This window comes from Hypanus sabinus, chromosome 23 (genome assembly GCF_030144855.1).
Source record: "Hypanus sabinus isolate sHypSab1 chromosome 23, sHypSab1.hap1, whole genome shotgun sequence".
NCBI classification, from domain to species: Eukaryota; Metazoa; Chordata; class Chondrichthyes; order Myliobatiformes; family Dasyatidae; genus Hypanus; species Hypanus sabinus.
Window position 1 is genome coordinate 45,768,574 of NC_082728.1, and position 27,895 is coordinate 45,796,468.

Consider the following 27,895-nt stretch of genomic DNA (forward strand, 5'->3'; position numbering starts at 1 on the left):
AAGTTGGAATCGGTTTCAAGGGTTTAAAATATCATCTTAATTTGATCATTAATTATTTTTCTACAAAGTCTTACCCTTCGTTCTCATAGATAATCTTTGTTATTATCCAAGGGATGACGAACAATAGTGGCAACACTGAAAGACAAATGAGAAGTCTTTTAAACATTATACCAGATTTACTTATTAAGTTACATTAAGTCTAACTGATCAAGGTAAGAAGATTCAGATGAAAAGCAACCCAAGTTTTTGATCATTCTATTCAGCAGATTTATCCAGATTTACGTAGGACTGGAGAACTAAAGCAAAAGCTCCCTGATACTGTAAATGCTAGATGAACTGGTGGGAGAGCAGAAACCACTCACGGTGTAGAGCTGCATCAAGTTGTTACTTCAAATTACCAATGTGTAAGTGCCTCTCCAATGAACCTTTGCAAGCAAGTTATCTTCCATGCTATACAAGCTGCAGACAAATGCTTGTCCACTCACAGGAAAGCATGGTCTTGTAATGCTGGATTCACTCCAGCTGTAGGAGTTAAAGCAGGGCTTCCCGAACTATGCTATGGAGCCTTACAATTAACTGAGGGGTCTGAGGACACCAGTCTGGGAACCCCTCAACTAAAGGGAACACCACACAACTGATAGAGAAAGATAAGATTCTGGAAAAACTCAGCAGGTCAGGCAACAAATAAGGAGGGAGAGAACAGTCAACATATTGAATATGGAAATCATTGTCTGAAGTAGGAAAGAGAGAGATTCAGGTTGGCTTTCAGTAGGGAGAAAAAAGGCAGTATCTGTGATAGAGTCAGTCAAAATAGCTTAAAGGGGCCATTACCAGTACATTAACCTTTGTGATTTCATTAATGAGTTATTAATGGTAAGACACAAAATGGTGGAAGGTCTCAATATGTCAGGCAGCATCTGTGGAGAGGAATAAAGAATCGATATTTAAGCTGAAACCCTTCATCAACAGTAAGCAGCTGGGACCTGCCTGGCAAGCCAGACTTTTACAACTGAGAATAGAAAAACTGAGCCAATGTGAGATGAAAGCTGAAAATGGAATATGTTGGAAAAATAAGCAACTCAGACAGCAACTATGGAAAGAAAAACTTGTAACTTCTCAAGTGAAGCACCCTTCAGCAGACATAAGAGAGAAATAAATTACCATTGGTAGCAAAGAAATGTGGATGAAACAAATGGAATTTTGATGATAATAAAGGCCTGTGGCATATGGGGTCAAATTAAACTGCTTGGCTGTGTAATTTGTTGCATGATGTGGTTTTGGCTACCCGAAGATATGGGCAACAGGCAAATTTTCCACATGAGGGAAATAAGAAAGCATATACAAGCAGAAATCTCTCTCTTTCTCTCTCTCTCACACACACACACACACACACACACACACACACACACACACACACACACACACACACACACACACACACACACACACAGGGATGATGAACTAAGCTGGCAAGTAACTAGAAGCTCAGGGTCATTCCTGAAGGCTGACATTGTTTTCACACAATTGACACACACTTCTGCAGTAAGCAACAGAACATTCTGTTTGTTTGGAAAGCTGTTGATCACTGTAGCTTTGCTTCATATTCCTTGATGTTTCTCGCTTAATACCACTTTGCCTTTGTGAAGCCCCTGCTTGGTGTGTTGCATGAGCTGTAACCACAGAACAGGAACTACAGATTGTCTATCCTGCGTCTTTTTCTGCTCTTGCACACCAGTGGTCTGCAACGAGTCAATCCACCGTTAGGACAGTGATGCATGAAAACTGTCGTTGGCCTCCACCTCTGCTTTAATGGAAGTAGAAACCTGCTGCAGTAGCTGCTGTTTCAAATGTTAATAGTCCCTTGTACTAGTTCCAAATTCGATCCTGCATTCCTGGCTCTAAATTCTCATTAGCTTCTTTTGCCCATAGTCCACCGGTCCAAACAGTGCATCAAGTATTTCGTTATGGGTCTGTGTTCACATTTCCATCTGTCACAGCCATCAGTGATCCCCTGGGTTGCAAAAGGGCAGCATGCTCATGCAGCTAGTAGAGGCACTGCCTCACACTGCCAGGGTCCGAGGTTCAATCCTGACCCTGGCTGCTACCTATGTGAAATCTTCACACTGGTAATTATTCCAGCACGAGCTGTGACTGAAGGCAGTATATGAAGTGCAGTCCAAGCATTAATGTTAATTTCTTTTGTAGCAATGCTCCTTGCTGTGGGCTGAATTATTGTGGGAAAAAAACCAGCGGCCGGCTTCTGTCACCATGTCAGCTCTGGGTGGCATTCTGACATTCCTGATACAGAGAACCTGCCTCCCCCTCTCTCCCTCATCCACACGCCAATGAAGTCATAACCAGATAAACAGATATGGTTCTCCATCCCTTCAAGTCATGCGGCTGGATGGGGAAGATTAGGGCCAAGGCCTGACATCAGGTAACACAGAAACGTGGAGAGACATGCTGAAGCCAGATGTTAACAAGCAAAACCTACATGGTTTCCATAAGAAGATTGAGCTGACCTCTCTCAGGACCAATCGATTTACTATATATAGACAGCTATATATAGAATGACAAAACAGTTTATTGAAGTTGCTTTTTCTCCAGGAACTTAATAACATTTGAACTCTTTGACTCCTACAACAGCTACATTTCTCTCTCATCCTCCAATGAATAGCTCCAGTGCAGATTCCAGCGTTATGGTGCAGACATTATTCTATGTCAGATGCAGAGTGGGTTATGTCAGAGAAGGATTTGATGGAAGTAGGTCCTAGGACAAAATAAATACTTGAAGCTGCTGGAAATCCAAAATATAAGTAGAAAATGCTAGAAATACTCTGGAAGTAAGGCAGCAGCAGCAGAACCCTGGAAAAAGGTTATCAGTCTGAAACAGTGTTTCTGTTTCTCTGTTAACAGATGCTGACTGACCTGCTGATCTTTACAAGCCTTCTATTGTACGTCTTTATTATAGGGCTAGAATAAAGGTGGGGTTTAGATTCTTCAAAGTGAATTGAAAAAGGGAGAAGTTGTGTAATAAAAGTGCAGGACTACATGCAGAAGTCAAGTGTAGTGATACTCCAAACAATATATAGACAATAGACAGTAGGTCCAGGAGTAGGCCATTTGGCCCTTCTAGCCAGCACCACCATTCACTGAGATCATGGCTGATCATACACAATCAGTACCCCGTTCCTGCCCTCTCCCCATATCCCTTGACCCCGCTATCTATAAGAGCTCTATCTAACTCTCTCTTGAATGCATCCAGAGACTTGGCCTCCACTGCCTTCTGGGGCAGAGCATTCCACATATCCACCACTCTCTGGGTGAAAAAGTTTTTCCACATCTCTGTTCTAAATAGCCTACCACTTATTCTTAAACTGTGGCCTCTAGTTCTGGACTCACCCATCAGCAGGAACATGCTTCCTGCCTCCAGCGTGTCCAATCCCTTAACACGTGAAAGAGTAGGAAACGTGGCGTATATATTTGGAGATGATTCTCAAGTTAACCAAGGCAAAGTTGAAGGAAGGTTTCTGCCTTCATAGCACTATTTATTGAACTATCCACTGAAAATTCTTATGAATTTTGTGTATCTGATGCTACACCCCATGACGTTGCTGCAAGTAAGTTTTTCATTGCTCCTGTATGTACACTTGAGTGTCTGACAATAAACTCGACTTTCTCTTAGAACGCTGGGGACCAGATGTAAATTTTACTCTATGTTAAGGTCAGCCTGCATCTATCTCAAGTTGCCTATGTTTACAGAACTCTCCAATTTGAAGTATGGTTAATCCACCATTAAAACACTGTTAATAAGTTTAGCCTTTTGTAAATCTTCAGGTCAATAAAAATCTGCAAAAATAAAAAAAAAAGCTGCCATTGGCTAATATACCTTATCTGATTACCAGGGCTATTGGCCTGTGCAATGGTTAATGATCTTCTGAACTGGAGCTTTGTGAACCTCAGGCGGGCAGAGATAAGGTGAGTGCCAGGTAGAACTGCAGCAATGACACTCGGTAACTGAACGAATGTGTAGCAGCTACTTGACAAACATATCAAAACCGCTGAGAGACTGAGTGAGTGAATTAACCTGTGTGACGCCCTTCCAAATAACTGAGCTCCAAGCTGAAAAGAGTATGTATGATCTTTTATTATGAAAGCAGAAAAGATAAGTGGCAAAGACAATCAAAAATAGCAATAGCGAAATTAGTGATATAAGGGTAACAAGAGAAATTAGCGAAATAAGACTAATTAGTGGTCAACAAAAGTATACATCCCCTACTCAGTCTACCGCTAACTAAACGAGCAGCACAAGGGGTGAACACATGACTATACGCATTTAATTCTACCATGCTCCAACCCATGTAACAAATTCCCGTAACCATAATAAAAATGTGCAACACAAAATACAGACAGACATGGCTCCTACATCACAGCCCTCATTATTACATTATAATATTTACACCTACATACTAAAATAAATAGGAGACATGAAATCTTCTAGGATTCATGCGAACTTCTTAACATTCATGCAAATGGTTTCTTTCTTCATCAAGTCGTCAATGCCAGAGGTTACCAGCATAGCCCAGCACAGAGTGATCTTTACCACCACTCTCTGTCCAGGTAATAAGTCATGTCAAAGTTATAAAATCAAACAACCAAAGTAAGGGAGGCTTCTGGAGCTGTAGCTCCTCAAACCTCTGCCTGCTGTAAAAGACAGATGTTGGTTATGGGGCTGTCCAGATAGCTAGCCTTGGTCTTGATGAGCACATCTGCACAAATCCTCTTCTGTCTGCAAAGGCTTCCATATATGACAAGCATAATTGGATGGCGAGGTTTTCAGAAGCAACAGATGGTTGGGCGTTAGACCTTCCAAGTCATTGGGATCAGAGGATATCTTAGTGATTAGACGACCATTGATAATAGTCTCTACTATGCAAAGGACTATGTGGAAGCCCTCTTCGTCAAGATCCTCTACCTTCATGGTGGTATTGAGGACTTTTAATATGGACCTGCTCAATCCTGCCCATGCTCCCCCCTGATGTGAGCCAGCCAGGAGGTTAAAAACCCACTAAATTCCTTCTTGACAAAGAACATTGTTGATCTGAGAATGGTTCCCACTTTTCTCAATTCATGTTCAGGTCCAACAAAGTTTGTTGCATATCGGAGTGCGGTTCACGAACCGGCCTCGCCTTGCTATAAGTTGCAGAAGCACATTAACAAAGGGATCTGTGTCCAATGAAGATGCTACTTAAATGTGGCTCATATAGCTAGACAGGTAAATATGATCCCATACCTCTTCATTGTACTCCTCCTGCTCTTTACCTCAAAAGGTCCAAAGTAGTTCACTCGTACATGTGCAAAACAAAGGTTTATCTGGAGGGACCTTGTCCAGAGACAGAGCTGCCATGTGCTGGTATCCTGGAGCTGCATGCAACCATCTACAAACAACATATCTAGGATTGTTCTTATAGCTGTACTGGCACTGGGAATGCAGTATTTTTGGCAAAACCTGGATAAAGTGGTTAAGGACACCATATCCCACCTCTTGATGTACGGCTCAGAATGATGTCTCAGATATGAAGATCCTTTGCCAGTATAACAGGAGGTTTAGGGTCTTTAGGCATAGCTGCCCTACTAATCTGTCCACCAACTCTCAAGACACCATCTTCAAGAACTGGGCTGAGTTTGAAAATATGGCAGTTCTGTTTCAAACTTTCTCCCCTTTGCAAACTTGAGAATTTCTCTTGAATCTTTTTCACTGGCAAAATCCAATTATCTCCATTTCAGCCTTTCAGAGCTCCTCAACAGAGACAATCCTGGCTGATATGACTTTTAGCCCTTTCAATCTCTCTCTCCGAAATATACTTTTATTTTCTTCATCTGTCAGACTAAGCAAGAGCCATGCTCAATTGCTTTCTCTTCTGTCTAAGAAACAAGAGAAGGTTCTTAAATCTAATAATCCTGGCCACTGTCTTCCCCAAATGGGTCAAGATGAGAAATGATAAATCATACATGTTCCCTTATCTATCTCCTCCTCAATCTGCATGGCATTCTTTGTAATGCTTCTCTTGATGATCAGATCATATAACAGGAGTTCTTCAGAACAATCAAGATTTACAGGCCATTCCCTTTCAGGCTGAAGAAGATGTTGAGGCCCCCTGACACTCATGTTTCATTCTTCAGGAATGCTTTCACCTTCAATCCTCTAGAGGCCTCATCTGCCAGGTTGCTTAAAGTGTTTACATACACTTTACACATACATCTCCTACCGTTTTTGAAATAAAGACAGTCAGGAGGAGAGTGATGATGATAATATCTTGAAGGATAACAGAATTTTCAGTGCTTTAAAATAATAACTGTTACTATTAAAAAAAGCTGTATTTTATTCATTTAATTTTCAGTGTTTTAAAAGTCATTTCAATAAATAGCTAAATACCATGGAACTTCAAAGACAGATATTTTGTTGTAATGCATTTGTACATTTTCAATTTAAATTAAAGCACATGTTTTCTACATATCCCATGATATTTTATTTTCTCTTATGAGGTGTATTACCAAAACACTCCGTCCATCTGCTCCTGGTCCGGCCCCCCTGTCAAATTTTAGAACCCTTCGTGGCCCTCAAGTCAAAAAGTTTGCCCACCCCTGGCATAAGACCATAAGATATAGGAGAAGAATTAGGCCTTTGCTGATCAATTTTTCCTCTCAGCCCCAATCTCCTGCGTTCCACCTACAATCCCCCACCCACCATATCACGTCATGCCGGAACAAATCAGTAATCTGTCAACCACTGTCTTAAATATCCATAAAAACTTGAGTTCCATAGATTCACCATTCTCTGGCTAAAGAAATTCCTCCTCATCTCAGAATCGGAATCAGAATCAGAATCAGAATCAGACTTTAATCGCCAAGTACCTGTGCACATACAAGGAATTTACTTCCGGCAGATGTTGTCTCTCTGCTCATAACAATAATAATGATAAATGTAAATGAAAATATAGATTATACATACAAGTAGTGCAATCCAAGTAATAGTTAGCTGACAGTTAACCAGCAGTTAACTGTTCAGCAAAGTGACCGCAGTAGGGAAAAAACTTCTCCAGTGCCTATTAGTCTTAGTCTGGTGGGATCTGAAGCGCCTACCAGACAGAAGCAGTTCAAACAGTCCGTGCTCAGGATGGAAGGAGTCTTTTATGAAGTTCCCCGCCCTCTTCAACCTGGAAGAGTACAGGTCTACAATAGAGGGCAGGGAGGCTCCAATGATGCGCTCGACAGTCCTCACTGTGCGCTGTAGTCTGGTTCTATCCTGCTTGGTGGCGGCTCCAAACCACACAGGGATGGAGGTGCACAGGACAGACTCAATGACTGCAGTATAGAACTGCAGCAGCAATTCCTGAGGCAGACCATATTTCCTCAAGAGCCGCAAGAAGTACATCCGCTGCTGGGCCTTCTTCAGGATGGAGCTGATGTTCTGCTCCCACTTCAGATCCTGAGAGATGGTGGTTCCCAGAAACCTGAAGTTCTCCACGGTGGACACAGGGCTGCCGAGGACTGTGAGGGGTGACATAACGGGGGGATGTCTCCTGAAATCCACTATCATCTCCCTTCTAAAAGTACACCCTTTTAATCTGATGCTGTGTCCTCTAGTCTAAGACTCTCCCAGCATAGAAAATATCCTCTCCACACCCACTATATTAAGGCCTTTCACCATTTGATAGATTTCAATTAGGTCACCATTCATTCTTCTGAATGCTAGTGAATGTCGTCAAATACTCTTCATATGACAAGCAGTTCAATCCTGTATTCATTTTCGTGAAATTTCCTTTGAACCCTCTCTAGTTTTAGCACATCCTTCCTAAGATAAAAGGCCTAAAACTGTTCACAACTTTGCAAGTGGGGCCTTACCAATGCTTTATAGAGTCTCATCATTACATCCTTGCTTTTAAATTCTAGTCCTCTTGAAATGAATGCTAACATCACATTTGCCTTCCTCACCACAGACTCAAACTGCAAATTAACCTTCAGGGAATCCTGCATAAGGATTTCCAAGTCCCCTTGCACCTCCAGTTTTTTGTTCATTCTTTCCACTTACAAAATTTTCAACTCTTTCATTTCTTCTACCAAAGTGCATGACCAAACTCTTCCCGACACTGTACTCCACCTGCTGCTTCTTTGCCCACACTCCTGGTCTATCCAAGTCCTTCTGTAGCCGCTCTACTTCCTCAAACTACATGCCCCTCCACTTCTAGGATTGTCCTGCTGGAACACCTTAGCACTTGTCACACTGAGCCCTTAGTGCAAAAACTTTGGCCACCTGTGCCACAACCACTTCCTGCAACTTAATCTGCTCCTTTTTCTGTAGCAGTTCCTCTTACTCCTCAAGTGCATGTTTGTCCTTCAATAATCATTGATGTGCCATTAATGCAGCTAGGTCAGCCTCTGTTTTCATGCATGCAGAGGAGGTTGTTGAGACAAAAGATTTACCTCCTGCAGCAGAACTTTGAGTTCTGACATTTTGACACACTGTCACTCAGTTCCACATCTGCTATGTGTGTAGTCGAAGCATGCTTTGGAATTTGAGAAATGTCATCTTTTGGAAGGTGATGCACATATTCACTTATTGCAACAGCATGACCTTCAATGTAACATGTTTGGGTCAACCATTGTTTCACATTCTCTTTGAATGCATTGCTATAGTTATCAATGCTTGGGAACCATTCATTCTGTTTTTCCTGTTCATCCTTGGGAAGGAAAGAAATCAGTATCTGATATTGCTTAGCAACAGCTTCATAGAGAGTAGTCAAGTTCTCAAGATAAGATTGTACTTGTAAGACATTTTCCTTATTTTCCGCGAGACCCTTAATTAATGGCATTAAGCCTTTAATTTTGTTTACATTTGTTTTATATTCTTTTGAAGATTTTCAATTCTATTCACCAAAGCTTTGGCAGTGAGTTCAATTTCTCTTTTACCAGCCCCAACTGCAGGTTTGCTGGCAAGAGTTCCATGCTTTGATCCACTCATGTTACTCTCTCCTTGTTGCACAACTTGCAATTAACTCCATGTTCACCCACAGGACATTTTCAAATAGCACAGGTGATATTATGTTCAGTAAATGTAGGCAACAAACAAACAGACCATGCATTCACAGTGCTTAAACCAGACAAAACAAACTGTACAATTCAAATGTCGACTACTGGGACAATATTTTAGGACTTCAATGAAACAAAACAATGACTCCTCAGCAAGCACCACATGATGGAGCAATGGTCCCCAATGGACAGTCAGTGTTGACCATTCAAAAATATGTTCAAACCACAAATACGGTACATGAACCAACAAAAGTTTGCAGATAACCCAACCACAAGCAGCTCCTGTTGATGATGTGCTGGCTTCTCAGTGCTGCAATTGCAATTTCGGCAACAGGTCTGAGGCATTCCTTTGCTGTAAATGGGTGTTCATTGAATATTACTGCTTCTGTTGATGAAATGTAGTGGCTATTTGAAAAACATACCAAAATGGCTGAGAGACTGAGTGAGGGAATTAACACCATATGATGTTCTTCCAAATGGCTGAGCTCCAAGTTGAAATAAGTATGTTCAATCCTTTATTATGAAACCAGCAAAGCTGAGTGGCAAAGCCAAACAAACAAAAATAGCAATAACCAAATTAACGATATTAACATAACTTACGGAACTAGCAACATAAGTGTAATAAGCAAAGTTAGCAAAAGGTGAGTAATTAACGGTAACAAAATATATTCATCTCCTGCCCAGTCTATCTCTAACTAAACTAGTGGCACAAAGGGTGAACACCTGATTATACTCATTTGCTTCTACTATGCTCCAACCCATGTAACAGATTACCGTAACCCATAATAAAAATGTGCAGCACAAAAACCATCACGGTCCTGCAAATTGCAAGTGGGAAACAGAAGATACATTAAAGCCTTTTGCTTATCTTTCTACACCCAACAGTAAATGTAAAATGCATAATATTTATGAATCTTTTAATATGATCAAAACAAAAACCAGACCAGATTTCAGTCTGCCAAAAACAAGATCTGAGTCCTTATGAACTTCAGCACTAAATTAGGAAAGAGCTCTGTTATAATTTGTAATTCCAAAACATAAAATTAATTAAAAGAAAAAGGCATAAGTCCAAAATGTGAGTCTAACTTAGTTTTTACTTTTAACGAAGTGCATATGTATGATGTGGGGGGCATGATGACGTATGCTACTTATGTACTTTTATATATTTACTAGTTTACTATATATTTACTGGGTTTCAGTACCTAAGTTACAGAGAGATTTTGAACAAGTTAGGTCTTTATTCTTTGGAGCATAGAAGTTTGAGGGGGGACTTGATAGAGGTATTTAAAATTATGAGGGGGATAGATAGAGTTGATGTGGATAGGCTTTTTCCATTGAGAGTAGGGGAGATTCAAACAAGAGGACATGAGTTGAGAGTTAAGGGGCAAAAGTTTAGGGGTAACAGGAGGGGGAACTTCTTTACTCAGAGAGTGGTAGCTGTGAAGTGGTAGAAGCAGGTTCGATTTTGACATTTAAAAAAAAATTGGATAGGTATATGGACAGGAAAGGAATGGAAGGTTATGGGCTGAGAGCCGGTAGGTGGGACTAGGTGCGTGTAAGCATTCGGCATGGATTAGAAGGGCTGAGATGGCCTGTTTCCGTGCTGTAATTGTTATATGGTTTTATATATATATATATAACCCGTAATGAATATAGAATACTATACTTACTATATAATACAACTACAATATAGACATCCACAGAATAGAAAATTTTAAATTGTCCCATCAATTGCTGTGGATGATTTCTTACTCTTGTGGGATAATGCATTTCCTGATGAGGAGAGTCACTCTGCTTGGCAGGTGAGACTTGTGGCTGTACAACAATTTCAGGTTCTGGGGCCTCCTACGTGGTGGTTGTAGGAGTTGACTCTGGGATTTCAGGAAGTGGTTCTGACAGCTCTGGCCATCTGGATGGGTTGAGATGGGAAGCTTCACTGGATCACAATGTGTGTGTGCAGTGTCTGACGTCACCATTTCCTTTGCCTTTTGGAAAGCCACTTCACTCCGCTTTGGCCATTTCCATTTCTTCCTGACAAATCTTACAAAGGACTGCAACTGTGACATGAACTTTGGACAGTCTTGCAGCACCTGCTCCATAGCTTTCTGCCAGAGTGCAGGTGCAGATGCTCCAAAAATAAGCCTATTGTAGTGATAAAGCCCTTGATGAGTGTTCAAGGTGAGACACACTTTGGACTCTTCTTCCATGTCCATCTGTAGGTAGGCCTCAGCTTTGTTGAAATGTTTCCCTCCAGAGAGACTTGCAAAGAAATCCTCTTTCCTAGGCAAAGCGTATTGATCTACTTTCAGTACTGGATTGATGGTGACCTTAAAATCACCACAGATCCTCACAAACCCATCCTTCTTGGCCACCGATGCCACTGGTGTTTTCCATAGGCTCCACTTGATCTTGGAAAGAATTCCTTCAGCCACAATGTGATCTAGCTCACTGGCTACTTTATCACAAATGGTATAAGGAACCGGGCTGCATTTGTAAAAACCTAGGTGTGGCATTTTCACTTAACACTATTTTACCCTTGTTATGGTGGAGATTTCCAATGCTATCCTTGAACACTTCTGTGGTATCATCCATTACTTTTCTTAATTCACTTTCAATTGACTCTCTTGCAGGGCATGTGGCATGGATCGCCAATCAAGTTTAGTTAAATCAGCCAATAACAGCCTCACAATGCTGGCCCTCCTGTTTTTACCAATTACAAGCCTAATGTAGCTTGTTGGTTGTTGTATTTTACTTTTAAGAATGTCATTCCCACAGGAGTTATTATTTCTTCAGTATAATTTCTTAGCTGGGTGTCTTCAGGCTACAGTTCAGTATCTTTGAAATGCTGTACAAACTCATTTTATGGATTGACCAAAACAGCTAAGCCAATATCCAATTCCATTTTAATTAATTGCTTTTCTCTTCTGGTGTAAGTCACATTACTTGTCTCTTGTTGGTTTTCACATTGTCAACCTCAAGGCTTCTCAGTCTCGTGTCACTGTCATCACAGTGCATCATCTACATTTTTCATCTTGAGCTCTTTTTTCAGCCATAACTAATTATCTGTTTCTCTATCCTGTGCAGTTCATTTATTTTTGTCTGCCTGACATGCTCTTTGTATGTGTCATAATTTGTGGCATTTTATGCAGGTTTCACCTTTAAATCAGAATTGGTCTGGTATACGTGAGTCCCTGCCACAATAGGAACACAATTTGTTCAGCTAACACGTTTCTGTTTAGACATTGCAATTCTGTTCACACCCATTTTCATTAATGATTGTAAGTCAATTGTGTCTCTGTCTGCCGCTTCTATTGATACAGTTATTTCAACTGCTCTTTTAAATGTAGTTTGTGTTTCGGTTAGCGGCCATTTTTGTATACTTTCCCATAAGATTCCACAAGGAAAAATGATCTCTAGGTGCATCATTCAGCCACATGCACTAAAATGGACTTCCTTTCAATTCAGCTTATGAAACATAAAGCATTCTGCAACTGACAATGTTTTTATTTCTAAATGTTCCAGCATTATTTTCACAATATCAGCAAAGGTCATTTCATCTGGTTTGGTTGAAGCAATTAAACTTTTAAAAAAACTATACGCTTTCCCACCTATTACACACTATAAAACTGGCACATACTTCTCATTGGCTATTTCACTTGCTTCAAAATACTGCTCAATTTGCTTAGTATACAAAATCCTGCTATCTGTTGTGGAATCAAATATGTCTATCATTCTGATGCAGCCAGCCATTTCAGCTCTTCTTTTATCTATCATTATGATCAGCAAGTACACCTGTTTATAAACGTACGGATTTATCCATTTTTTGGTTTTTGTTAAACTCAGTCGTCTTTCCTTTTCTGAAGAAGCATATGCCGGGCTGTTTCTCACAGCACTTCTTTATTAACTCAAACATCTCAATGTGCTTCATCAGGCAGGGTTCATTTAAAACTTCCTTGTCACCATTATTACGTATTGTAACTCCAAAACATAAAGCTAATTAAAAGAAAAACATGGAGCTAGAATAACTCATGTAATTTTTCACATCTGTGGATGTGAACCTCCCACTATCCAGAACATCTATAATTACAGGTGCGTAAAAAGGGCCTGAAGGATCATTGGGGATCAAGTCACCCCAACCACAAACTGTTCCAGCTGCTACCATCCGGGAAACGGTACCACAGCATAAAAGCCAGGACCAACAAGTTCCCAGACAGTTTCTTCCACCAGGCCATCAGACTGATTAATTTATGCTGATGCAATTGTATTTCTAAGCTTTATTGACAGTCCTGTTGTATATCTTACTGTACATACTATTTTTTACAAATTACTATAATTTGCATATTGTACATTCAGACGGAGACTTAGCATAAAGCTTTTATTCCTCATATATGCGAAGGATGTTGAAATAAAGTCAATTTAATTCAATCCAACTCAATTCATTTTTACTTCTAGCGAGGCACATACACATGTCATGATAGCGTGATGACATAAGCCAATTACCTACTTTTACATATAAACCATGCAGAATTATCTAAAAGAACAAGAATGCTTAATCAAACAATATATTTACAATATTACTCAAAAATTGCTGAAATATTAATACACAAGCTCCATCATATACTGGACTGGCCAAATCATTCCCTTTGGGTTGGTGGGAATATCAAAATACTATGTACAAGTAAAACTATTGAATAGTTACTGCTCTTCCTGAATGCAGTGTTTCCTACAACTCCATAAAACAAATTAAGTATTCTTTAACTAAAAAATAAATTAGCTTTTTGATGAAAGGGGAATGTCCCTGTGCATTTGCATGCTGTACAGATATAAATGATTAAATTAACATATAAATAGCTTAAAGTTGTCACTGGAGGATTAACATGAGGGAGAATACCAATGAGGACCCTCTTGCTCTGCATCAGAATAATGCCATGTGATACTTTACATCCATTATTAAGGTTCTTAGTTGTAAAGAGAACAACAGAGTGAACATCTGCACCCTGCTCTTCTGCACCGGTACCACAATGTCATGTGGCCCAAGTGTTAGAATGGAGCTTGACTCTATATCTGATCCATAATCAGATTTGAAATGTTTTCACGATCCACATAATGCTTACATCAACAAGAAATTATTCAATTGTATAAGAAGTCAAAGAAAGAATGATTTTGTCTCACTCTGATTGAAAAGGACAGCAGCTGATTATAGTGGGGAAAAATAATTTTAAACGTAGTAGCAAAGAGGAGGTGTTTAATATTCACTTACCCCATCCTATCAACACATATTGCCTTAGCAATCTTTTCTCCGATATGACTGCCAGGACTATCAGTTTGTTGAGGTAAATGCCTTCAACTAAAAGCCAGAAGAAGGTTGCTCCGATGAAGTAGTGCATTAAAACCTGGGCCACTTTGCATCCGTTCGAGGTCTGGAAAAGACGAAGTATAACCTTCGTTAACAAGTGTTGAAGTGAGACCGTAGCATCTGCCACAAGAAATCCAAGTACAACTCAATAGTTTTTGAAGCTTGTGAATCTTGTTCATGTGGTCACTACAGAAACAGGACACTGTTCTTGAATGGCTGATTTTCCAGATGATTAGTTGCTTGATGCCACACAGTACACAGCTACACCGGTCTGTCTATGCAGAGAACATAGAATGTGGCTGATAGGGCAAGACCCAAAATAAATAGGAGAAGAGGCAATTATTGTTCAGTTGGCTCCATGCTTAGGAAATTTCAAAAAAGCAGAAAAATTTTGAATTTTGTTCCTATAGGTAGCAAGGAGATCCAGGACTCTTTATCACAATGTCATTCTCCACAATTTCATTTTAAATATATTTATGGGTGAATAGAAGAATATTCTAATCAGAGTCCTTTTCCCAGGAAAGAAGTATGAAATACTAGATGGCATGCATTTGAGGTGAGAGGTCGAAAGCATATATGAGGCATTTAGGAGGCGTTTAGGTATATGAATATGTACGGTTAGAGGGACATGATTCATCTGCAGGCAGAGAGATTTAGTTTATTTTGGTTTGCATCCAGCACAAACATGGTGGGCCAAAGGGGTCTGTTGCTCTGCTCCAAAATTCTCTTCTCTATATACTCAAAATTTTGCCTTAAAAGACTAGAACAGTTTTAAGATATTGTGGGACTGGCATTCTAAATCTTGGTAAGACCTAAACATACAGTAAAGTATAGTTTGTAAGGGAGAAACATTAGTAAAGCTTGTTGTATAGAGCTATCAAATTTATACTAGAGAATAAAACTGTCTTCATCTTTAATTATATTAAAAACAACAGTGAATCAAATGGCAAATTTTACTTGCAGATCTATCCCTGAACATATCATTTAATTTGGAACATTGGACATTCATCAGAGGAGCAACTACATAAACTGAAGGAGTGGACATAGAGAAGCTTTTGGACGGACAGCTGATCTCTGACAGAAAACAAAATACACGGATCGACGGGTGTCATTTTAAGTTGTATCATTCTAGACTATTCTGAAACCCAGTCTCAGAAGACATTGGATACAAGCAGATACAGTATTTATCATTTACCTGACCATCAAAAAATGACTTCCATCCCATTTCATCATCTGGACGTTTCGCGTAAGTATTTTTCAGAAAAATATCTTTTACAAGGACTGCCAGGGCCCTCAGGATAAAGGAAGCAAATAAATTGATATGGATGTAATTTCGAGTGCAGTGCAGCTTCCTACAAATAGAAAGAATAAAAACACAGTTATCTGTTTATCCCTTAAATATACGATGGATAAAAATATATTTTCTATGCGCACACAAAAAAGAGCATTCTCTCAGAAATGGAAATATTCATGTATTCTAATATTTGTATGTGTGTTCCAGTAGGCTCACTTACACATAAAAGGGACCATGCTCTTGGTTCCTACTAGACTTCCTGTATGGTCCGAGTAGTATAATGAAATATTCGAAAATGCATGGATTTTTGTTTTAAAGGAATGATTTGCAGTGGAGTGTTATTCAGAACATTAACTAGAACTCATTGTTTCCTTAAGCTAAAAATTGTTTATACATCTATAAAGATCATTGTTTGATCTGCTCCATGCATATGAAATAGGACAAATTGAAGTTGAGAGAGAATTAGAAAAACAAGGAAATAAATGGTGGTATGATAGAGTTATTAAGATGATGGGTTCAAGCTGATTGGTTAATTCAATCAGATAAAGGAGAATCTTCAGATGTATGAAAGATATGATAATGAATAGGTATTCACTATTGTATGAGTGAGGCAGAATTAAGGACATAAAAGGCATAAAAGGATTGAAAGTAAGTGGGGTTAATTGAGACAGTAGGGAGGAGAAAATGAACTTTGACTCATCAAAAGAGAATAAAGAAAGTTAGCAGAGAAATTAATAAAGCTGAGAAATGTAGTTGTTGAGTTATAAAAAGAAAACAAATAAGTTTAGAGAAGTAGACCTAGTCAATGATGAAAATGCATTGCAGATGGAACCAGAGATAAACCAATGAAATATACTTGTTGGAAAAAAAAGGGGCTAATTTGGGTAATTTTAGATGAGATAACAAAGCCATCTGTGGAAAACTTGAACTCTTTGAATTAATAATTCAAAATCAAATCAGAGAATGTTTTGAATACGTAGGCAGCTAGTAGAAATGGACTGAGGAGGCATTTGTTTAAATCACTTCTTAGATTCCGGACAGAGGGGAAGAATGAATGGAATGCAGCAGAATCCACGGAAATTTTCAGTAGGTGTCTTACAGGAGGCCTCTTGTAAAAATATCAGTTTGATTCAGTTTGAATTATTAGCAAACTGAAGAGCTATTAAAGGTTTTGGAAAATCTTTATAAAGATGAATTAACTGCTTTGACATGAAAATTACATCCTGACATAATGTCTGCACTTGTTTTCTGGCATTAACTGTTTGAAAAGCTAAAGATCTCTAAATTCGTTAGTAACTGTTTGAGACCTATACACTTGGGCTCTCTCATGCAATGCCACTTTCACATAGATGTGAACTCAATCCAAAAGATGCCGCGAGGTCACATAACAAACAAGCAGCATTCTTTCAACAAGGAGGAAGTTTTGCCAGGCAATATTAGCATGCTCCCTAAATGGAGGTGGCTGATGGTAGTGGCGAAACCTGTCTAGGAAGTCCTCGATACACAGGCTTCTGAAGAACTGCGTAATCAGGAGAGGAAAACTGAGAGGAGGTTGTCATTATTCATGAAGTCATAGAGTCATACAGAATTGGAGCAGGACCTCTGCCAAATTCATCCTTGCTCATCAGTTCCTATCTGTGTACTCATCTATGTGCCTTTATTGTACTTGACTCAACCACTGTTCTCAACCATTTCCTTCCCTACAGGCAACAACCTCTTGCCCCTCAGGTCCCTTCTATATCATCCCCCTCTCTCCTTAAACCTAGGCCATCCAGTTTTTGATTACCTTTCTCTGGAAATTGACTGTGCATTCACCACACCTTTCTCCCCTATGATTTTACACACCTTAATAAGGTCACACCTCAGCCTTCTATGCTTCAAAGAAGAAGGTTGTAGCTTGTCCAACTTTTCCTTTTAATTTAGGACCTTGAGCCCAAGTCTGAATGTATCTAATAGAGCCTGAGTAGAATTAGGAATATCTACACTGTTGCTATACCCTCTACTCAGTTGGATGTCCTTACCAAGTGTGAAAGAAATTGTCTCATTTAACAAAAATATAAGGCCACAACTTTGTCAGTTGAGCAAGGCATAATATTTGACATGTACTCAGTGATCATTGTATTAGGTACACCTGTAGACCTGCTCATGTGATAGCAGCTCGATGTTTAAAAGCAAACAGATATGGTCAAGATGTTCAGGGGTTCAGTTGCTGTTTAGACCAAACATCAGAATGGGGAACATACATGATCCAAGTGAATTTGACTGTGGATGATTGTTAGTGCCAGACAGATCTGAGTATCTCAGAAACAGCAGTCTCCTGCAATTTACATGGACAACAGTTTCTAGAGCTTACAGAGAATGGTGCAAAAGGAACAAAAAAACAATCCAGTGAGCAGCAGTTCTGTGGCGAGAAACACCCTGTTAATGAGAGAGGTCAAAGGAGAATGGCCAGGCTAGCTCAAATTGACAAGAAGACAACAGTAACTCAAAGAATTATGTGTTACAACAGCGTTGTGTAGAAGTGCATCTCTGAATGCACAATATGTCGAACCTTGAAGTGGATGGGGTGCAGTAGCAGAAGGTCATAAACATACACTAATGAGATATGTGGTAAAGTGACCACTGTGTGTGTACCAGAGACAGCCTGGAGGGACTCTGATTACCGAGAGTGAAGGTGAACTTTGAGACCAATCTGAATGGCTTTCAGAGATTATAAAAAAAGGTGTCAAGTAGTAAAACTGAACTTAAACTGACTGATCTAAACTAGGATTCTGACCTCTCACACCCAGGTAGTCTCAATATGTTTCCACTGAAAACTCAGTATCCATCAAAAATCCTACAGGAATAAAGATGTTTCATAGGTCAGCAAGATCAGAAGACTACACAATTAAAGAAAACCATCTAATGATGTGAACATGCAAGACCTGAATATGTTAAGAATTCCTTTTTCTGACTACTTAACTGAATTCTACAGATCACCTGATTTCCAGGAGAAAAAGGAACTGGGTCATGTGACTTTGCCAGGAAATTGAACTGAAACCATCATGTCTGCCTGGTCCTGCAAGATGCATGTACAGTTACTTTCCAGAAAGTTGAAGTTAGCCAACTTGAATAAATTTGACCACCTTCTCTCCAGGAGTTGCAGATTTTGCAAGGAATGCAAGCCTTCAAGTTGCATAAAGTGCTGCCAATGCACATTTGCAATTAGGGCCAAAATTGGCTGTTAGCCAGTGATGATAAATGGGATCAAAGGTGAAACAAATGCTTGGGTTGGCCCACCATGTAAGGTTTGCTTGTGATAATTTAAACGGGCCTGCAAATTGTAAAGGAGTAGATGCAGCTTAATTATAGTGAGAAGGGTGAAACATATGAAGTTGCTTGTGGTAACATGAATTAATAGTAAATGCACAGATGCTGTGCATACTTGGCAACAACAGGTGTAATACAGCCTATCATATTGTTCATAGTTTCCTGGGGCAAAGAATCAGTCCATTCAGCCCATCAAATCTATGATACCACTCAAAGCAGTGGCATTTCCCCACACCATCCTGTAACCTGTTTTCTCTGGGATCCCTTTATTCACCTGCTATTCTGCTCACTAAGGGTTTCTTCAAGTTGCCAATTAACCTACCAACATGCCTTTAGGATATGGGTGGAGTGCAGTGCACCCAGGGCAAATCCACATGGTCGCAAGGAGAATATCTAAGCTCAGCCAAGGGAGAAGCTGAAATCAAAGTCCAGTCCAGGTCAATGTGGCTGCAATGCTAGCTGTGTTGGTCTGCTTGTAATTTCTTGATGGTTTTGAGTAAAGTAGATATTTACCTCTGACTTCTTTGTCTCAGCTGTTCCATGTGTCTGAATGCTGAAATGCATTACCATGGGCTTACTCAAATTTTTACATTTTACATGAAAAAATTGGTACGAAAAACCTTGCCCCCCATCTTCACAGGGAACAACCTCTGATGAACAACTCATGAGGGAGCAACCTTCCACAATTCTGACTGACTGGCTCTCAAATGACCATTTGAGAGTTGCACCAGGAAAGGTGGAGATGGTTCCTGGTGCCTCCTCTTTGGCCCTTCATCTTTCTTCTGCTTTGTACACATTTCTCACCTGATGACCACACAACTCTCTGTCCCTGCAGGATTTCTCCTGGAATTTCAGACCATGGATTATTGTTGAGGTTGGTGCGGTGGGGTGCTGAAACTATATGAATATGTGGTGGCAGATTCCATTTTGGTTGACCTAACTTCAGGTTTGTCCATGATCTCTGAAAGTCAAAAGCACCACTCAGATGACTGCTTGCATTGCTCTCAAAGTCAATGTCAAGGCATCCCTCATTCTCAGAAACAAGCCTCAGGATCCTTGCAAGCTACCTCTGCATATAATTTAACTATTGAATGTCGATGAGTACAGAAGTCAACTTAGACATGTGGACCAAAGGTTCTGTCTGAGCTGTATAATTCTAGGACTTCATGGCTTTATCACTGCTGCATTATGTAATTCCAATAAGAAATATATGTATGCTGCCCTCTGGTGTTTGCTCAGTGGAAGAACAAGCTAGAATAGGACAAGAAACACACAAAATGCTGGAGGAACTCAGCAGGTCAGGTAGCATCTATCAAAAAGAGTAAACATTCGATGTTTCAATCAGAGACTCTTCATCAAGACTGGATAAAAAAATGAATAATCAGAGTGAGAAGGTGGGGGGACGGGAGGAAGAAGTACAAGGTGATAGGTGAAACTGGGAGAGGTGGGAGGGTGAAACAAAGAGCTGGGAAGTCGACTGGTGAAAGATAAAGGGCTGGAGAAAGGGAATCTGTTAAGAGAGAACTCTTCTCCCTCGTGCCATCTGGCAAAAGGCACTAAAGCATTTGGCTCTCACGACCAGACTATGTAACAGTTTCTTCCCCCAAGCCATCAGACTCCTCAATACCCAGAGCCTGGACTGACAGCAACTTACTGCCCCCTACTGTGCCTATTGTCTTATTTTCTATCTATTGTAATGCCTGCACTGTTTTGTGCACTTTATGAAGTCCTGTGTAGGTCTGTAGTCTAGTGTAGTTTTTGTGTTGTTTTACGTAGTTCAGTGTAGTTTTTGTATTGTTTCATGTAGCACCATGGTCCTGAAAAACATTGTCTCATTTTTACTGTGTACTGTACCAGCAGTTATGATCAAAATGACAATAAAAAGTGACTTGACTGGAGAAGTCCATGGTAGAAAGGGAAGGGGGAGGAGCACCAGTGGGACGTGATGGGCAGGTAAGGAGCTAAGGTGAGAGAGGGAAATGGGAATGGGGAATGGTGGAGGGGGTGCAATTACCAGAAATTTGAAAAATTGATGTTCATGCCATGAGGTTGGAGGCTACACAGATGGAAAATAAGGTATTGCTTCTCTAACCTCGTCGTGATAGTAGAGGAGGCCATGGATTGACATGTCAGAATGGGACTGGGAAGTAGAATTAAACCAGGACAATCTGCCAACAATCTACAGTCATGCCATTCAGGGACTTGAGCTACATTATTGTCTTTCTTTGTGACTGTATGTTCATTGTAACCACACTTGCGTTATGTGCTTTTCAGAGTGTGGTCTGTGAGCTGTCAGTAATGTGTCTTGCACCTTGGCCATGGAGGAATATTGTTTCATTTGGCTATATTAATGCATGGCTGAATGATAATTAAATTTGAACTTGAAACTTGTGCTGTATTCTACCTTTGTGAGTAAGAGATATACCTGACTCTATTTAATCTTCATTTTAAGCCTTCAGCATTATTGGGGGATAACTTTGTCAAGCACCTCCGCTCCACCTTCATGGCCAAACATTCTAACTCCAATTACATTTCCCATTCTGACATGAATATTGACTTATCCTTCTGGTATTATTTTACCTACTCCCTCTCCTCTTCTTTTATTCTCCACTCTGGCCTGTAACCTCTACTCACTTGCCCATCACCTATCTCTGAATCCCCTCCGCCTTCTCCTATGGCCCACTCCCCACTCCTATCAGATTCCTTCCTCTCCAGCCCATGACCTTTTCCACCCACCTGGCTTCACCTATCACTTTCTAGCTGGCCTCCTTCCTTCCCCCCTCCCTGCCTGTTTATTCTGGCATCTTCCCCATCCCATTTCAGCTCTGAAGAAGGGTCATGGTTTGAAATTGCCTGTTTATTCATTTCCATAGATGCTGCCTGACCTGCTGAGTTCCTCTAGCATTTTGTGTGAGTTGCTTTGGATTTCCAGCATTTAGAGACTTTCTCATGTTTAGCATTATTACAATTCCTTTTTTTCAGAATGTCATTCTTATTAGCAACAATATGCTCAAAAATCTTGCTAGAAACAAAGCTTGAGCATTGCATTACTGTGGATGTCACTGAGGCACCAGGATGCCAGTGAAGTACAGTGAAGACAAGTTCTTGTACAAAGAAAAACATACTTACTAGTGACATACTCCAAGTAAAAGCTGTGATATTCATTAATGTAAAATTCACTTGGATTCTGGAGCATTATGCAAAGGAATTTTTAGGTCTGTATCATTAAAGGAAAATTCATAAATACTTGACCTAGAGGTAGTTAAGTACATGGGGAAAGGGCAGTGCAATGTGCTCAGAGTTGCATTCCTCCACACCCAGCAAAAATGGTTTTTGTTTGCGCTGTGAGAGATAATTTTGGGGTCATCAAGGTAAAAGTTGTCATGGCTAAACATCAGAATGCAGGTTTTCAAGTTCACTTCCATAACACTGAACAGATTGTGATGCAATGAATTAGTGTTTTAAATATTAGGAATAGTATCACTCAGACCAAAAGAAGTGTGAGTGATTTATACTATAGACTTTATAATTTCATTATGGCTTTGTGCCATTTCTTTATTCTCCCTGTTTCTCATCTCTGCTTTCAAACCAATGGTCTTGTCATGATAAATGCATCAGAAAGTTTATACCATTTTACAACACAACATTAGGGTCGAAGTGATATTAAGCATATGCTTCTGTCAGATGTAGCAGTAGGGTTTATGTCACTGACTAATGCAATGGGTATCATATAGTACTAATCACTGGTGCCATATCAATAATCCTTTGATTTTATATTTAGAGACATAGCACATTAACAGGCCCTTTCAGATCAACAAGACTGTGCCAGCTAATTACATTCAAGTGACCAATTAACCTGCTAACCTGCATGTCTTCGGGAGGAAATCAAAGCACCCAGATGAAACCCACATGGTCATGGGGAGTATGTTTAACCTCCTTGCAGAGATAGGTGGAACTGAACCTGGGTCACTGGCACTGCTACACTACAGTACCACACAGGAAAAGGAAAACCAATGGGAAAGTGCAACATAAACCTATAATATTATCCCAAGTGCATTGTGAAAGTGTATAAAAAGTAATATGTGCATAACAAACCTAAGCCACAGCAGTATCAATATGGCCAATGAAAGCGAAGACAAGGAGACTGAGTAACCCACGGTATAAATCAGTTGCAAGCTTTTCAATAGCCTATGCCGATTGTTCTGTAAAGAAAGGATATGACACAAAATACAATACGTATTATTAAATGCAGTAAGAGTGCTTTCCTGTGGTGATAATGTAACTGAGAATGTATTTTCAGTGCTGTGGATACACATCTTTTCATTCCATATTTATATTGATAAATCTACTTAAAAGTCTCAGTTTCATAATTACACTACATCTTGAGATGCAATCATTGCTAATAAGGAGCTGCTGAATCTTCTTCTTAGACAATCACAAACCATACTGTTAAAGTCTATTTACAATAATGTTAGATACAACATTGACCAGGAGATCACAAATAAATGTTATGGTTGCGTGCCACTCTGAGGAGAACTTCATTGTATCTGCTGCTCATGTCTTTCTAGGTAATGGAATTCTCATATTTAGGGAGTCACAAAGAAAGCAGCTCTTCACTGAATTTTTGTCTTCAGTTTCTCAATGTATTCATGTGGCTGGTTGAGTTTTGTTTCTTTTTAAGGGTGTCCTTCCCAGGGATCTAAGTTTTGCTCATTAATAGTAGTGCATTGAGTAGCAAGGGGAAAGTTCTCTAAAGAAGATTTTAATTGGTAGTCGAGTGCACACAAGTTGCCTGAATGAAAAAAGTAAGAGAGCTGAAGTCTGGCTAGGAGATTGAAGAGTAATCTCTATGCTGCTAAATTAAACAATTCGAAAATCATCAAAGATTATGATTTAGACAAGAAGAGAACTTAGCAACTTTTAACAACATTGCTGAAAACAAATAACCTATGATAATGCATTCATGAAATTCTTCTCATTTTGAGAAATATAATGCTGCAAGTTCAAAATGGTACCATGGTGAATAACTTTCAGAGAAGTGCTTCATAAAAGGCAATTTCCAATGCAGCAAAGAAACCTGGAATATTACAGGAATGAAATGATCTGTTCGATAGACATACACCTGGAAAAATACATTCAACTGGTACAGATTATTCAATATCTTTTATCTTCTCCAATTATATTAATTTGAAATAATAAACAAGATTGCTAAACACTGTCTTATCAAGATAATGATCTTAGCTTATCACCAGGATGTCGCTTCAATTGGAGGACTTCAGTTATGGGGAGAGATTGAATAGGGATTTTTTTCTTTGAGGGGTGACCTGATAGAAAGAAAAACCAAGTACAGCAGGGTATAGATCTATGGTTAAAATAAAAGCTGTTTTAAAGGGGATCCAATTGTATAGCAATGGAATGGCACATCATCAAAACCTCTCTGGAGCCCATACAGTTAGAAAATCTGAACAGATTACATTTATTTTTCAAAGTAATAGATAAACTGCCCAAAATATGCTGTCTAATCATTGATACTAGAGGAAGGTGAACGTTTTCAAAAGTTTTGAAGATATAAATAACAGATAGTATCTTGGATTTGCTTAACCTTGTTATAATTTTATTCTGAATGAATCAAAGGTTTTGGAGATGCATACAACTGCTATGATGGAGTCCAGGCTTAGAATAATTTTAAATCTTGAAGGTGTAGCGGTTAGCACAACGGTTTACAGTACAGGCGACCTGGGTTCAATTTCCACCGCTGCCTGTAAGGAATTTATATATGTTCTCACTGCAACAGCATGGTTTTCCTCCATATGCTCCAGTTTCCTCCCACAGTCCAAATAACTACTGGTTGGTAGGTTAGTTGGTCTTTGTAAACTGTCCCATGATTAGGCTAGGGTTAAGTCAGGAGTTGCTGGGCGAAAGTCCAAAAGGACCTACTCCGCACTGTATTTCAATAAATAAATAAAACATTACAGACATTCTGATGACATACATTTTGCTGGTCATTCTGGCTGTCTTCATTACATTCAGAATGATCCCTCCAGATAACAGTAGAGTTTGAAGATGTCAACCAGCTTCCATTGTCCAGGCAGTATCTATAGACCCTCTTTGTAGTGCCTGCAAGGAAGAAAGTTGATGTAAGCTAAGAGGTAGAGAAAAGACAGCAATGTTGTGCTTTAAAAGCTAATAGATTATTGGCTGAAATTGATGGAGTGCAAAATTCAAGGTTTATGACCCCAAGAGAAATGACTTATATTGAACAGTTTTGATAATCTGATGATTTTGATAATTATCAAATTTTGATAACAGTTTTGATAATTTTCTTTTAAATTTCTTCCTTTCTCAGAAGAATAAGTAGCTCCTGGTTCAAGAGGAAGGGGGCAGGGGTGGGAGGGAGGCATGTGTCGTTTAACCACATTAGCACAACTGTTATGGGGTGTGGGTTTAACATCACAGACAATTTGCCTTTTTCTTGGCCATTGAACATTTATTTTATATGTGTGATACTAATTACTACCAACAAAAAACTATTTCTGCAGGTAAGATCTTTATTTCCTTTAAAAGGTCACCTGGTAGTGGCCAAATGGACTTAGTTCACCCGATCCAGGGCGGCATCTGTGGTGTAATGAATGGGGTCTTACAAAGATATACTTGTGGTTCTCAGCTGCTAGAATGATAGAGTGTATTCAAACTTCTTTTAAATGCTTAATTAGTCTGTATTCCTAATGAAGGATGGAGGTATCACATGTGAAGAATGGCAAATGGTGTAATTGCTGTTCAGCAGCTTCTGCAGAAGGCAAAACACTGAACCCCTTGCATAGTCAGGCAGCATGAATACTGAATGCAAATTAGAGTTTTTTGCAGGCTATCACACAGGATTAACTGATGGCTTCAGAGAGAACAAGAGATGGAGGGGATGTAAGATTTCTGGGAAGTAGGGGCTGATGAGGCACAACTGTCCAACTTTCCTATCCATACTTGTGTGAAATTTATATATTTTTACACCAATGCACAAAGATTAAATCAACTAGTGCCATTATTTTTGGTACCAGTTACATAATTACTGAAGTCAGCAAATCACAAAATCACATTCATAGTATGATGATCAAAGCATGGGGAGAAGTTGATGTTTTAATGTTGTTGATGAAATGTACTTTGATGACGCAGTACATTAGAACTTCAGCATGCTGTGCAGTGGGAAAGTGGGATGGTTTATCTGTCCAAAGAGGATATCATCACTCAATTCCAGGTCTATTGGGAGGGAAGGAAATCAAGAACCCAGTTAATTCCAGGCTGCCTTTTATATAGAGCACGAGTGACCATTGCTACAAATGGCTTAAAATGAGCATTTGGCACAGATATGAAAAAGAAACTAATAGAGAGATGCATTGTTTTTCTAACAGGCAGAGAGAAAACTCAAAGGGTCCAAGAAATAATGTAAAAATTACCTGGCGTAATCCATGGAAGATACCAGGGACAAGGTTCTGACACATTCCCCGGGTATGATGCCGGCCAGCAGACATACTGATCAAATGTTTCCTTACAAAATATTCCTAGTGGAAGCAAAGATGTCAATTGTTTAAGCTGTGACAAACGAGTTGTTTCTGAAAGTACAATTCAAGAAGATAAAGAAGATAAATATGAAACACAATTTTACGAGTGATAAACTTGAAGGTCTCATAGTTGATTTTGGAATAGAACATTTATTGAAGAACATTCACTGTGGTTTTGAGGTAAAGTGAGATTTGATATACTCAGCCTAAATCCTAGGAAGGGAGTTTCTTGGAATAAATCTCATCAAAATTCCATTTGGATAGTGGCTGGTTCACTTGCATTGTATCTTTGGGAGTGTTTTGCTAAATAAATTACTGCATTAATATTTCTAATTTCTGATTAAGATGATAGACATAACTTCTCGTTCAGAAGTAATTCTATACTAACCATTCAATTTCAGTGCCCTTAGCAGGTATCTTATTTATATAGTAGAATTAAGCATAAATATAATCAGGTAATCCACAGTCAAATTGAAAATAAGGAGTATTATTTCTATCACAAATTGTTATACCACTGACACGCCATTGTTGACTTTGGTTTACAATAAGTTAAAACATTTTTAACTGCAATACAAGAATAATTTGAGATTTAGTTTCAGTTTGTCTTGAAATATAAGCTTTTCTATTTTGGCTCTTCTTCCCTAATTCAGGTTGAGTTTTAATCTGGGAGGACAGTTTCATTAATAGTTTTGTTGGTGCTCTCAATAATCTTGCACTCCTCCTTTGAGGAACTTCTTGTGATGGTAATGGGTTTGCTGACCTTGGAGTTCTAAACTCAAACTAAGGGCTGCACCCTTATCTGATGTAGATAGCTATGGGTTCCTCACTAAAGGGAGGTTATACTACTCTTCAAAGGCTGGATCACCTCCCCATTTATCCTCCACAGCAAATTTAGCTTGTAATATCCACTATTTGAGCAATGGGTTGCCTCTCCCTACAAAAGAGGAGGTACTTCCAGCTAACAAAGAAGCTTAAACACAGTTCATTTATTTTTAATTTAAATAAAATTCTTAAAACCCATTAAAAACTTACAGAAGATTTCTATCTTATAAAAGATTTCCAAATCACAAACAATTTCTAAAACACAAAGGATTTCCAAAGTACACACAGGTACAATTGTTATAAGCTGGAAAGATGCACCAATGAGTTGCAGATGAGTGTTTTGTTCATCACAGAAATCAAAGGCAGGGGAATGGATTCTAGATCACTCTGTTTTTCTGTCATTCTTCTTGATTTTCTTTGATCTTTCATAACAAGCCTGACTACTCTTTTACACTTTTTAATGACTTACAC

General features: G+C 39.3%; 1 protein-coding gene across 1 annotated transcript in view; it reads right to left on the minus strand.

Annotated features, from left to right (window-relative positions):
* Positions 1-27,895, minus strand: part of LOC132380330 (glucagon-like peptide 2 receptor) — a 92,701-nt gene that overhangs the window by 31,893 nt on the left and 32,913 nt on the right. The window contains exons 3-8 of the mRNA XM_059949081.1: positions 26,498-26,602; positions 25,042-25,166; positions 23,145-23,251; positions 15,642-15,798; positions 14,351-14,510; positions 75-135 (exon numbers count right to left, since the gene is read on the minus strand). Of these exons, the coding sequence (XP_059805064.1) occupies positions 75-135; positions 14,351-14,510; positions 15,642-15,798; positions 23,145-23,251; positions 25,042-25,166; positions 26,498-26,602 (715 nt within the window). The remainder of the gene's footprint in view (positions 1-74; positions 136-14,350; positions 14,511-15,641; positions 15,799-23,144; positions 23,252-25,041; positions 25,167-26,497; positions 26,603-27,895) is intronic.